At 42.8% G+C, this 14,131-nt stretch overlaps 1 protein-coding gene across 1 annotated transcript in view; it reads right to left on the minus strand.

Moving 5' to 3' along the window:
- ADCY5 (adenylate cyclase 5) overlaps nt 1–14,131 on the minus strand; it is a 222,023-nt gene that overhangs the window by 56,638 nt on the left and 151,254 nt on the right. The window contains exons 4-6 of the mRNA XM_074593831.1: nt 4,116–4,227; nt 3,822–3,949; nt 29–187 (exon numbers count right to left, since the gene is read on the minus strand). Of these exons, the coding sequence (XP_074449932.1) occupies nt 29–187; nt 3,822–3,949; nt 4,116–4,227 (399 nt within the window). The remainder of the gene's footprint in view (nt 1–28; nt 188–3,821; nt 3,950–4,115; nt 4,228–14,131) is intronic.

Genomic DNA, 14,131 nt, shown 5'->3' on the forward strand with positions numbered 1-14,131 from the left:
ACATGACAGCTTTGATGAAGCAACTTACCCAGCTTTGCCCCCTGCTTCCATGTGGTTGGCTAATGTAACGTCGTTGGACCACACATCAAACTGCCACTTCCTAAGGCCCAAGACCCCGCAGTGAACTCTCCCGCTGTGGATTCCAACCCTCATGTTGACATTTACTCCTGTCACCTCCCGGACTAATCTGAAAAGAGATGGGAGATAAGGACATCACTAAGAACTGCATGGTTGCAGTTGGTGGCAGAAACTTGCACCCAGAACACAAAAATCCATGATGACGCATAGATTATTCATGCATACACATGGTGTTGCTCATCCACATCAACAGGACAACAAACCAAAACCAGACCAGCTGTACTGCTCTTGCATGGCCTGGCTGGCCAAGCAGAGTATGAATTAGAAAGGGGAGCCCTTGGAATAAATCCATGTACTCTGAACTCATGGTCAAGCTGAGAACTCGTAAAAAAAAAAATCTTTGGGCAGTAAAAGGAATAAAGTGCTGGTCTCCAATTTCCATACCAAAGCTGGACATAACCTGCCAGCACTCAGCCTCATTAAGAGTAATAGCATGTTGCAAAGAGAAAAAGGAAATGATTTCAGAGATCTTAATTTGTCTGTATGCCACCAAGCTTCAACTCTTCCACAGATGAAATATGAGATGTGTGTGAAATACCCCACTGCAGTTGGAAAGCTTGAACGGGGCTTACAGCTGTAGTGAGACCAGCAAAACCAGAGAACCACATCTATTGCAGTCACTCCAAACAGGCAGCTACAAATACTCAAGCTCTGATTTTAATGAGGTTTTGGATGCTCTGCTTACTCCCAAAATGACTGCTGGAATACTTTGTGGGTTTTGCCATTTTAGGGCAAAAGTTAACTTCAAGAGCTGTTCACATGGAAAATATATTTAGGAATGTGGGTAGGGGAAAGTCTTGATGAGGCCATCAGAACAACTCTGCTTCTCATTATTGCTGATCACATCATTCCCAGAATGTCCCTGTTTCACAAGTAAATTCACCTATATTGTGCAAAACAATTGTTAGTTCCGTGCAGCATGAAATTGTACTTTATCAGATTTCAATCTCTTTGGTTTTCAGGTTCATCTAGTCCTTTCCAGATAACATCCCCTGGACAGGTAAGTCCTCCCAACTTCCTAATATCAACACAGATCTAATATTTATGCTTTAGTTATTAATGAAAATGAATGATTAAAGATAAACCAATTCTGGACTCTAGTTCACTCCTCAGAGTGTAACATGCCCCTTAAAAGACTATCCGAGATGACTTCTTGTTGAAACAGCTCCTACCCTTTTACAGTTCCTTTTTCCTTACAATCCCTATCTTATATTTCACTATGTACTCACTGAAGTGATGTTCATTATTTTTATTAACAAGCAGCAGAGATTCTCTAGCAGGGAAGGGAAGCTGCATATAGGTTACGAACTGAAAGACACGCTTACGAACTGAAAAAGCTCCAACCGCAACACTTGGGAAGGCAACAGGAACTGGGGTAATGAAAATGCAGCTGCAGCCATAACCCTTGCAAGGACAACAGCAGCTGCAGTGTGGGTACAGCACTGGGGAGGGAGGGAGGACATGCTGCACGAGTGCTACAAACCCCACTGCACCCTCTGCCAAGCCACAGTACTGACACAAGACCAGGGAACTTCTCCCAGTAGAGTCATTGATGAGAAGGTGACTTTCTGCAGTCTTTGCAGCAACAAATGAGTTTCGTTATACGTTATGGACAAATGAAATATCCTTTATTACCTTCCTTTTTTTTTTTTTTTAGTTAATTTATACCAGCATTACAGTAAATATAATTCTATCTTTCTGATCTGGGGTAACACTCCCTGCTGTTACTGTGCACAGATGAAATCAGCCTACGGGCAGGGCCCAGTGTTGGTGAAGCCTGCAATCAAAGGTTCAGTAGCTATTTGTTGCTTGCAATCAAATGTTCAGCAGCTATTGGTTACCTTAATTGTGAAACCTCTTATGTTGATCCTTAGGGGAGGAAGAGGTGGGGGGGAGAAGCAGGGGTAGTGAGAACAGAGTCACCTTCCAGACTTATTAACAGATAAGGCTGTTAAATGCATTCATCATACATCAAGTGGGAAACAAGTTTTAAAGGCTGCTGAAGAGCTATTTGTAAACAAACATTGAGTGCACTTCAGCTCCATGTTTATTTCAGGGTAAGGTGGGTTGCAGTTAATCAATGAAGTCTAGACATCCTGGTGTTACTCAGCCTTATGGGGGATTACACAGCAATGTGTCAAGGTCTCTGGATTTCATCAGGTCAACTACTGCAGAAAGCGAGACTTTTCTGGGCAATGTACACAGTACCTTCTTTGTAGGACTGGTAGCTAAGAATTGCTGCTTCGCGTGTTTGACAAGACTCTTTGTCACCTGCCACTTAATTGTACTTCACACGGAAGAAACAGCATCCTTTCAAGGGCTACTGAAAACTAGTTACTTGCAACTCCTTTTATTTTGCGTTTTGCATACAAACCCCAAAAGGAGACTGATGCAAAGCAACAGAGTTTAAAACCAGAAAAACAAAGGTAGGAAGTCCTGACAGTGTACACTCTGTACAAAGCAAGGGAATGCTGCTGCGTACTGCTCTTTGAATGGGGTCTCCTGGGTGAAAACACTGCTTTTCAAACTCTGCGTCCGTGTTAGGGAAATGAGGCTGAAAAGTGTGGATGTGTATTCATGTCCTTGCAGAAATTCAAATGGTAAGGATGTACTGTATCAAGCTCAGCAAATAGGTAGCTCTAGTTTTTATAAAGATGAAGTGGAAACTCCAGCAATTTAATGAATGGAATGAGAGGAGAACTGCACAGAGATCATCTACCTCTCTTGGTACCACTGGAAGATGCTTTTACAAAATAAAAAACTAGAAGAGAACAGAAAAAGAAGCAGAGTCTCTGTGCAGCAGGGATGGTGTTGATATTAAGGTCAGCTCAGTTATCATCCAAAACTGACTGAACTTTACGCCTGAACTTGCATACACTCAAGATGACCAAATAAATCTTCACTCCCTGAATTCTGAGAGAATGGGCCTGTGAAAGCTCATGTCCAATGCAAACAATATTCAACATTATCTAAAATCCTCCAAGTAACTAGATATGGGTCTCATATTTGTTACCCTCTAAAGACAGGAATGGTCTGGACAAACACAGGATTGCTAGTCTGACGTCAGGAGCAGGCAAAGCTTCAGAACTGATTTTAAAAGAAAAAGATGGGGAAGTGGAAATAAAGGAAAAAGCACCATGGATCTGTCCCAGTCTGTGCCACACTAACTTTATGGTTTTCTTCAATAATTAATTTAACTAAAGTAAGAAAGCCTTGAATCTGACCTTTTTGGCAGAGGGACACATGGAGAAGGATTAGTTAAACTAGACAAGATAGACCTTAGAAGAGGAATTGTAAGGTGAGTAAAAAGCTGGTTTAAAAACAGACAAATGAAGAGTGACTGAAATTTAATAAAGCTGTTATTAATCCACTGATTTCACATTTCTGTAATTCACTGGAATCTTCCTTTGGGAATGAGACTTCCAGTAATTAGAGTAACCTTTGCCTTTCTCATCAGGAGATTGAGCTCTGATATCCATGTGGCTGTAATGGACTCGAGTGTCTGTCCCTCTGCTGTCAAACCTTTACTGCATTTTGTTTTCTTGTTCCAGCTGGTCTCCCTTTCTGCTGGTATCAGTTCCCTGGTTTGGCTACCTTGCTACTAACGTAAGGAACACCTAACGGGAAAAGAGAATCTACTTGCTATCTGTTCTGAAATTCTCCATGAGGAATATGGTACTTACGAGATGGCCTCTATCATATCCATTCCCATTTCAACACAGCAGTGTGCATGGTCAGCTCTTGCTTCTGGCAACCCAGACACACAGTAATAGCAATCACCCAGGATCTTGATACGTAAACAGTGGTTCTCCTACAATAATAATAATAAAGGAGAGAGAAGTATTCAGCTTATATTCATGCTTGCAATAGCTTGCCTTTTAGGGCAGTGAATATTTACAGAAATCCAGTGAACATGCACAGTATGTCATTCTTGCAATAGGAAAAAAAATATATCAGAATTATAATGGAAAACTTACCGCTGCTAGCTTATCAAATCTGGCAAAGAGCTCATTCAGCGTCATGACCAGCTCCTGAGCTGTGCACTGGGAGGCCAGACTTGTGAAACCCTCTATGTCTGCAAAGAGGATGCTTGGGAAAAAAGAGAAAAAAAAATATAAAAGCACCACAAAATTTGTTGCTGATATTTGTGTAAATTCTGGGGTAGAAGTCCAGGGATGGGGAGACATGTAGAGGTGTCCCAGCCCTATAGCAGCAAGGAGATAAGCACCCCTAATGCCACCTTATGCTACAGCCTCTATCACACATAAAAAGCCCTGTGGGGCACAGCCTCATCCCCTCCAGAGATTAGAAAGCGTAAAAAACCCCCACAAGCCTTTCATTCCCTGACCCCTGCCCCACGTCCAGAAAATTTACAGTATGCTGGGAGTTTGTTGTGGCAAGATAATACTATCAGCCATCATTAACAACAAGGCACTCCTACACAATGACCAGATTAGCTCAGCTATAAAGTCAACGCTTACCCATTTTGCTCACATTCCTCAACCTCTCAGCTCAATAACATCACCCGTGTCTTAACTCCGCTTCAGAAAACCCCTGCCCTTTACCGTGTCCCTGGCAGACACACTCCTGCAGTGTTAGAAATGCACAAAGCCAGGCGCGAGGGCACGGCGTGTTGGCGGGGCGAAGGCTTGGGCGCCGCAGGGCTGGCTGGCCGTGCCCTAACACACTCGGCTGTCCTAGTGAAGACCTACCGTCGGGCTTTTATACTTTACATTCTCTGGAGAAGGAAATCTACATTGATGTACTCCACTCTACTCATCTCCCAGCTGTACAAGCCTCTCACTCGTTGCTTTTTTTTCTTTTCCCCTCAGCTTCTAAACAGCTACGGTAATAAAACCTCCCATTTGTACCACACCTTCCAGCTGGCTTAGCCCCTGAAACACTATAAAAATACAGACGTAGAGTGCTCAGGAGCTCCTCTCAGGAAGGCTGCAAGCAGGCATCGCTCAACTTTCTGCCCAAGAAGAAGCGCACAGCCTCTGCCAACTGAGGCAAACCCCTGCTATTGCAACAGGGACACCGAATCGCTCCCATCCGCCCAGGACGGAGCGGGAAAGCCCTCTGAAAGCAGCGTGGACTGTTTTGAAAGCCCGATTATTTGAATCACAAGTATTAATAATGATTCTTTCGATTAATCAATTTTAATGTTGTACTGCAAAAATTTGTTTTTTTTAAAAAACTGGAAAAAGATTCTGTCTCATTGATAACGACAACATTGAAAATATTGATTTGCAACCAAACACAGCCATTATGCTAAACTAAAAACTATTCAGTAAAACAAGCACCAGACTATGTCTATATAGGTCTAAAATGTATATATGCACACACATTTATATAAATTTAAAATTCATAAGTTATACTTGTACACTGGAACATTTATCAAGTGGTTGGTTTCTTCTTTGAAGTTGATTATTGCATCAAGCTGTACTTGAATAGGAAGAGAAATTAAAAGTGTAAATAACAAGCACTTTGGAATTGTTCTTTCTAAAATAAAAGTCCAAAATGTTTTAAGCAAATTGCAGAGGCTACGTTTTCAGTTGGAATTCCCTGCAATGTCTTCAGACAAAAAGCAAAGGCAACAAAAATATTTTCACAAGCATTTTTTTGTAAAAATCCTGAAACACATTTTGATTCTGTCACGCTTTTCGTATTTTCCTTCTACATTTCAACTCCAATAAATCATCAACCAAACATATTGCATTAAATATTTCTCTGTTAGTCAGACTGAAACTAAAATGTACAAGAAAAAAGCAAGAGAGGAATCCAGGGATGTCTGAATCAAAACATACTTTGCCATTTTTTAAACACTTGAGAAAATAACACAAAAAATAAATCAAGATTTCACATATTTACAAATAAAAGTAAACTTCACAAAGAAATACAGTTGAAACCAACTGAAATCTTAGAGTTATCTGTATTACTGCCCGAGCAACTTAAGTATGCTTTAATATGCAATGTACAAATAGGAAATGTCTCCCATTTTTGTGGCAGTAACAAAATGTATCTTGTTGCAAGCATGTTCCTCTTCCAGCATGGGGCAAATTGCAAATTCCGCACTTGTGGACACGTTCACACGCTTTGCTTGTATGTGTGTTGTAACAGCCGTGTGCTATAACAGGAGGAGTACAGAGCAATTGCTACTCTGACATTCAGACAGCAATGATTGTATCTGAAAATACTACACAGGGGTGCCCTGAGCTGCCTCCTCGTGCCTGATTCAGGAAATTAGTGCTAGTGTAGCGTACTATGAACACCGATAAGTGACTGAAGGTCGCTCCCTCCTTTCCCCATTACTGTCATGCCAGATAAACGGATCAGACATTCCTAGAAGTTAAACTGCGATAATATTTTCAACTGGGCAAATGAAGTAATCAGCAGAGACCTATGGAGCCAACCTATGCACAGATTTAGGCCTTTTCAAATTGAAGGTACTTGATTACAACATTTTCTCAAACTTGTAACCTTCTATGGGTGCTCTTTGTTCAAATTCAGCCGCTATCTATCTCCTTCATTTTGATCCTTGTCTTGCACTTCTGAGGACAGCATGGTTGCAGCTCCACAGACAGCTCTGGCTGAGTTCTAGAAAACTACAATTCTAAGCAACTACAAACGGGTTTATCATGAGAATAAAACCTGGAAAGGTTGCACAATAAGACTTAGAAATGCATTCTGCACTTGAGCCAGTAGCAATATCGGATAGTTAACACTGATGCCCCTTTTAGGAAGTCAACATTTGCTACATGAGATGCTTCTCTGAATGAATGTTTTGTTTGAGGAAACAGGGATGCATGAAGCAATTTCAACAAAGCCAATGTGATAATTTTGGAGAGCAAAGTCAAAGAGTTTGGTTTTATCTGAAGTAAAGGAATGAATTACAAGTACTTTTTTAGATGCTTAAGTCTCTTCTCACTCTTGAACATGGACATGACTCTTGGCAATAGGGGGAAGAGCTTCATCTGGCACATGCCTTTTGCTCTTTTATATGAAAATCTACTCAGAATTGGTTACATGTTAAGTCCTTTGCACAAATGTTATAAATGTTAGAATGTTATCTATTTGCATGGTCCATCCCTTTGCCCCTCTTGCATGTCATCTATGCAAGTAACACATGGACCTGTTGCAGCACCTGAGCATATTCAATTACGGGCTTGAGACAGCTGTGTGACCTGCTCTGCTGCCAAAAAGCTATGCCACTGAGCTATCAGAAGACACTGTCTGGGACACACGGGCTCCAGGGAATGGAAAACCTCATCAGGGTATGGAAAGGACCACGTGGGAGGTGGTAAGAGGACGGAGCAGTGATCTGGGAACTGAAGACAGAGAGGGGAAAGACACATTTGTGGCAGGAGACTGGAGAAAGAACAGCACACAACTGTCAGAGAAAACAGCACTTGAAAACAGAAACCCAGCCTGAAGCGTCTCTGTCCTCTGCTCTCAACAGAGAGCTCTGAAAGCTACTAAATCACATTTTACTCCTGCCTAATTTGTTCCCTCCACACACTCCCGCAGCAGAGACAACAACCAGGTTTATCGCTCCCAACCCTGCTAATGACCCACAAGGGAGGAATGGGCACCTGTGTATGTGGTGCTGTGCCATGCCGCTTCTGTTCCTTTTGTGATTAGCCCCAGTAACCTTTAAATTCAGCCTTCTCCCTGTAAAATACCAAACAGCCCAGAAGCAACTAGGAAAAAAAGCAGATTTCTCTTAAAATAGCCATTAGGGAACAGCACATGATCCTGTGTTTAGTGAGAGCTTTTCTTTAAAAATGAAGACTCCTATATCTCCTTGCACACACAACGCGCGCACAGTGAGGTTGCAGGGACATGTCCCAGTCCTACCAGTGCATCTTATCCAGACCAGGAGCCTTAGAGTTTAAACACACAGCTTCCCCATTACCCTTAGAGCCTCAATCCACACTTCAGTCTTTCATGTGAGACCACTCTTGGCAATGAAAAGATTTTATTAAAGGATGATGGTGATAGATGATTGCGATCAAGGGCACAACTCAAGCCAACTATTTCTCAGTTTTCAGAGGACAAGGCATTTCCTTGCTGGTGGGAGCACAATGCCAGTAATAGGCCACACTTGTGCCAAAATGTGGGGTAAATGACAGTGGTCAACAAAAGGTCAAATGAAATCATTATTATAGCTATAAAATATCGTGAGATAAGTAAGGCAGTGGTTTAGAAGTACTATTAGATGAAGCTGACTGGAAGGGATTGACCACACAATCTGCAACATGGGCATTAGAAACTATTATCAGCCCTGGGTCCCAGTCCCTTCATCTGGAAGGCTACTGCTTTGTGGAAAAACCAGTTTATCATGTAATTAAAATGTTGTAATGGCTTCAGAGCTCTTGATATATTTTCCACTCCGTCGCTGCCTTCAGATTTACCATCTGATTGGGTTTTGTCCAGCAGTAACCAGGGTATGACCTCAAAAAAGACAAAAAAAAGTCTGATTTCTGGGAAAGACAGACAAGAAAAAGGGAATTATCATTCATTTTATAAGGCTTTTTAAGAATTATTTCTGTTTCATTTTGGTTGAAAAGTACCACAAATTGTGTTATAGGGTAGAGGTGAATACTTTCCTAATCTCCTATTTCAGCTCCTATTTCCAGCAAGGACTGGCTCAAGATTTCATAGCTGTACAAGGCAAGCTCGGTTTTGTGCCTGTTGCCCTATGTGGCTCATGACGCTGACAGGGAAGAAATATGAAAAGAAACTTGAGGAGCTTCCAGATGCTGCCATCCTACCCTCTGCTTAGGGACCAGCCTTATACCTGCCTGCTTTTGCCTGAGCCCCGGGCAGGGGAACAGGAAAGGAGAATACACGGACCGGAGTATCCCTGTGCCGCTGGCTCCTGCTGATTCCAAGCAGGACTGGGCAGGCTGGGCACACAGCTCTAGCTGCTGCCGCCACTGGGATGCCAGCCTCTGCCTGAGCTTGGCCTGTACCAAAACCACCACGGCCACTCTGGACTGCGAGATCTCCTTGAGAAGGATGTCTAGATGCTTTTTGCAAAGTGCTTCGCACAGCTGCAAAGGCAGAGTGAGGTGAAATGGAGAGAGGAGCCTCAGCTAAGATACAGAGCCAAGAAGAGAAAATTCCACAAGTACTGAGGCTCAAGTTTTCCCATTTTTCAGTCTGTAATGCATTCACAGAATACTTAAGGGAAACACAGACAGGCAGCTCAGGTACCAGCCTCAGAGCAACGCCCCAGAGATCAGCAGTGTGAGGTGCCCACCTTGGGCTGCACTCACTGTCCGGGCTCAGGTCCATCCCGCTGCACCTTGGGCCCTACCATTGCAGGTTATTTAAAACCAGCTCCTGTAATTCAGGTGATCCTTGATGTGACTACACTGCTAACATACCCTGAGGCAGAAGCATCAGAGCATGCTAAAGGAGAAGGTTCTTAGCAAGAATTCGTGAAGGGGAGAGATCTTGGCAGAAAGCAGAGAACAACGTAAGGAGTAGGAAGAGGTAAGGACAAGGTGGGAAGCAGGAAGCCCACATGAGACATTTAAAAACCACACACACCTACAGAGAATGATTTTGAAGTGCAGTCTTAAATGTCTGAAGCTAATAGAGTTATCAAAGGAGGGACACGACACAGCCAGGTTTCCCTGCAAATGCAGGGTTATTCAAAACACTAAATTAAATCATCAGTGCTTCTAATGTAAAAACAAAAAACCAGTTGTGTTCTATTTTGAGACATGTGCGTGCCATGCACGCCAGCCACAACATAAATCAAGCAAGGCAAAAAACACAAACCCTATCACCATCACAACGGTAATGCCAGTCATGAATATAAACACCATGTGTTACTGGAAACCGAACACCACAGGCACTGCATGGGAAACAGAACAAAACCCCAGACTCGGTGAGCTTCAATGGCTTATAAAAACAGCAAAGTGCATCTGACTGCATGTGAATCAAAGCCATGGCATTTTACTGCAATGAACGTTACCTACAAGAGAAGAAAAAGTTAATGTACCATAAGAAAATAATGATTGTTCACTAAATGCAAGCTTATTAATTTGCATTCATGAGCAAAGGTGTAACAAGAGAAAGCCACTTGCTGTAGACACAGTCTGCCCTTGTTAGTGAATTCACTAAGCTAACTGGTGAGGACAGTGTCTCAGGGCCCTACTGTTATTTTACAACACCATCGACTGCTATTGGTGTTGCATGTCATTAAGTCATGCTATGAACAAGGAAGAAGAAAGAAGAAGGATGGACTGGGATGAAGATGACAAAACTCTCAGTTGAAGGGCTGGGTTGAGCTCTCAACACCAAACTAGGCTTTCACAAAATCACAGAATGGTTGAGGTTGAGGAAGGGACCTCTGGAGGTCATCTTGTCCAACCCCCCTGCTCAAGCAGGGCCACCTAGAGCTGGTTACCCAAGACCATGCTCAGACGTCTTTTGAGTTTCTCCAAGGTGTGAGCATCTCTTGAGCAGTTCGGTAAATGAGTCAATTTTCGCACTTGGACATCTGTTTAAAAGCCAGTTCCCCACCAGCACTGTAAGCTCAGAAATTATTTTCCAGCTCCAGTGGCATAAACATTGTATTAAGTTCATCTAGAAGTTCCTAAAATATACATGGCATCAAGATACACCTAGTCTCTTTTTCCTAGCTGTAGCCACTTGGGGATGGGATAACAAGGAGGTCCTCTGCGTGCTCTCTTCTACCCATCCTATGCACAAAAAGGATTTCAGCTTTCAGAAACACTAAGTGAGAACGTCTCATAATGCTCTTTCCCTCCTGAATTTAATAGCAGCAACAACAAAAGGACAAACCAAAACAAGCTGAGGACAAGTGGCACAGTGACCACGGTCAGGCAGCATGCCCAGGTAAAGCAGCACAAATGTGAGCAAGGGCAGCAAAGCACACCTAAGGAGGGTGAAGTGGGATCATCATGCTGAGTGACAGCCCACTGACTGGTCCAGCAAAAGCTGCAAGCTACTTCCAGACTAACTCAGGTCTCAACAGCACGTCAGCCTTGCTCTCTAGGGATGTCTGTGTGACAGGCTAAGGTCTTAGCCTTAGCGATACGAAAAACATTCTCCAGAACAGCAGGGCATCAGACAGAGCAGAGGTTAAAATATTTCCTTTTCCTACAGTCATGGAAAAAAAACCCCAACAGTAAAAAGATACGCTCTCTTTCCTAAACTTATATGGTAATTTCAGAGAAGATCCGTTTACTAATGGAAATCACCTACAGTTTCAAACGAGCCCTAGCACTTCTGTGACACATCAGCTGTCACGGCTCCCTCTTGGGAAGCGGGACGCCATCGTGCACCATGACAATGCTCCATCTTAAGATCAGCCATGCTGGCTCCCACTTGCTCAAGAGAGTGAGAAGGCCCGTATGTACACAAATGCTGTGATAAGCAAAGCAATACTTCAGAGAGAGAGAGAGAATAACACAAAACAGGAGGATATACACACAAAAACCCTACAAAACCAAAAGCCCAGAAAATTGTGAGCCTTTTTACCTTTTTCTTTACAGCAAAAGGCAAATAGTCTCCTGTCCCTATTCCAAAGTAGCCAAAAACATAAACCAAACCTACATCCCATATTTTACCATAGTTTACCAGTGAACCCCGTAAGTTCACTCTGCAAGACCATACCAACTAAAACTGGGGACAGAGTAAAAACTGACAAAGAAGCAGGAGACCAGATGGCTCTCGGAGACACTGGTGGCAACGTGCAGACTGCCATCCGCAGTGCCACTGCATGACGGCAGCAAGGCTCATTGCACAGATATAAACTGCAGAACCCTGCCTTTACTTGATTTTCCCATATTTGCTCTCAAATGAGTGCTACCAGAGGTCAGAACTGCCTGGGGGACTCAGCTGGGAGATGCGCATCTCCAGCACAAACTCTCAGCATTTGCGGTTGCGGCTCCTTCTGCGTTAGCGATGTGCTCCTGGGAGCACCCCGCTGAGAGTGTCTGACCCTGCTGGCACTCAAGAGCTGCTGAGAAAAATGGCAACAGACTTTCCATCATGGTCACTGCTCCTCACCTCGATGCCTATGGTCTGTCCTTCACTGTCAACGCAAGAAATGAGAAGAAATTAAGTTCCTGAAATCATCAACCAGAAGGGGAAGACTGCACCAGTCATACAGGGAAAAGTTTTTCCATGACCTTCCTAGGTTTGCAGTTTACAAGCATGAGTAGCAACCCCAGTTACGGGAATTCAGTTATAGCAAGGCAGCATCAGTACTCATTCTTTATTTTAAACATGAAAAACTTGCTACCCTCTCCCTCTAAACATCTTGAGTTAAAAGATTTTCCTATTTCAGCAGGCTATATTTAACCAAATTGATTCTTCACTGGAAACAGCAGTAATAAATAGCCTTTTGGGAAGAAAAACTATTTGAGGAAGGCAAAACAAATAAAGATAGATATGCAGTGGCTATCAGCCAAAATATAGGTGGAGCACGTTATAGATGTCTTTGAGATGAGTGGAAGGAATTTTCTTACTCCATCATTGCAAGCCAAATTAGATGCCGCTGTCTGTCGAACACAAAAAAAGAAATCCAAGTGGCCTAAATTTGATTTTGGGTTATTAAGAAGGACGTGCTTAGGACCTTTTTCATGTATCTAAGAAGGGACTGCTGGGAATGTGAAAATTTTTCCTATCATTCCGCTCAGGGGAAAAACCTTTTAAGTGAGAAAGATGCCAAATCTATTCCAAAGGAAGTTTAGGAAGGCAAAATTGAAGGATATACATGGCCCTTTGCAGAAAGGTGCAAAGAAACCATGCATACTGCTGACTGTGTTGCTTTGGCTCCAAGCAAGCCCAGACTCACCCGAGTCTGCCTGACCAGTGCAAAAGAGCTGGCAGGTCTGTCCAAACTGGAGCTGGATCCAGCCCACACCAAAACAAATCTCAGATTCATCTGTCCCACATGACAGCCTGAAATGCAGAACTGCATATAAAACAAAAAGGAAAAAACATGTTATTTTCTGGTTCTCAAACTTCAGGCACGCTTTTTGCTGTGAGCATTCTTGCAGTCTGTTTTCTGGCATTAGAACAATCTCTCTGACAAAATCCTACCAAAAACCAACAAGAAGGAAGACAGAGCTAAAAGAACCCTGCAAGAAGGGACTATCCATTACCATCACAGCTGTAGGAGTCTGGCAGTATTCCTCCCTGCCCTCTTTTGATACAACGGCTTGCAAAAGTGACCGAAGGCATAGAAGCAGCGCAATAGGAAAGAGAAACAACGGTGAACTTAAGTATTAAAACAAAACACAACCTGCTGCATAGAGGCTGTGTGCCAGCAATCAGTCAGTTGTCAGAGAAGTAATACATTTTGGCACAGACAGTTAACAGTTTCCCATGTATTTCCCAGGTCAGGCACATGGGATAGAGATCAAATAAGTTGCATTTAATCAAGTTTGGGATGCTTTCTGTTATATGTTGCTCAGGTCTTTGTTTTGGATGGTGAAAGAATGAGCTCTTCATAGCTGTGCAAATTGCATTCAGTCTGTTCTTCGCTGGTATCACGGATATTCAGTCAAACAACGACGCTTTTGTACTCCCTACCCAAAAAGCTGCAGTAATTCTATTTCAACCAAACCCTACTGCTTCCTCATTTTCTCCACTAGTTTCCCCAGTGTCCTGTCCTTTTGTGATTTATTTACTCTGCAACCTCAGTAAGTCAGGGTTTTCCCTCTGGAAAGTCACTACATAATGAAAACATTACATTAGTACATGCATGTCATAATTTAAAACATTAAGAAGCAACTATGCCTTTCCTATAGTTATCTCATTTTCCCAAGAAGAGTAGGTACCAAAATACGCAGACTGTTCCATGGATAAGCTGAGAGTGGGCAAGTGATGTGATGTTCTGTATACACAATTACCATTTGTGTTTGGGAACTTACTAGATCAATAATACTGAAGTGGCCATTTGCTGGGAAAACTGACTGCTGAAGAACAGGAACACGAGTCT

Source organism: Larus michahellis, chromosome 7 (genome assembly GCF_964199755.1).
Source record: "Larus michahellis chromosome 7, bLarMic1.1, whole genome shotgun sequence".
In the NCBI taxonomy this organism is placed as follows: Eukaryota; Metazoa; Chordata; class Aves; order Charadriiformes; family Laridae; genus Larus; species Larus michahellis.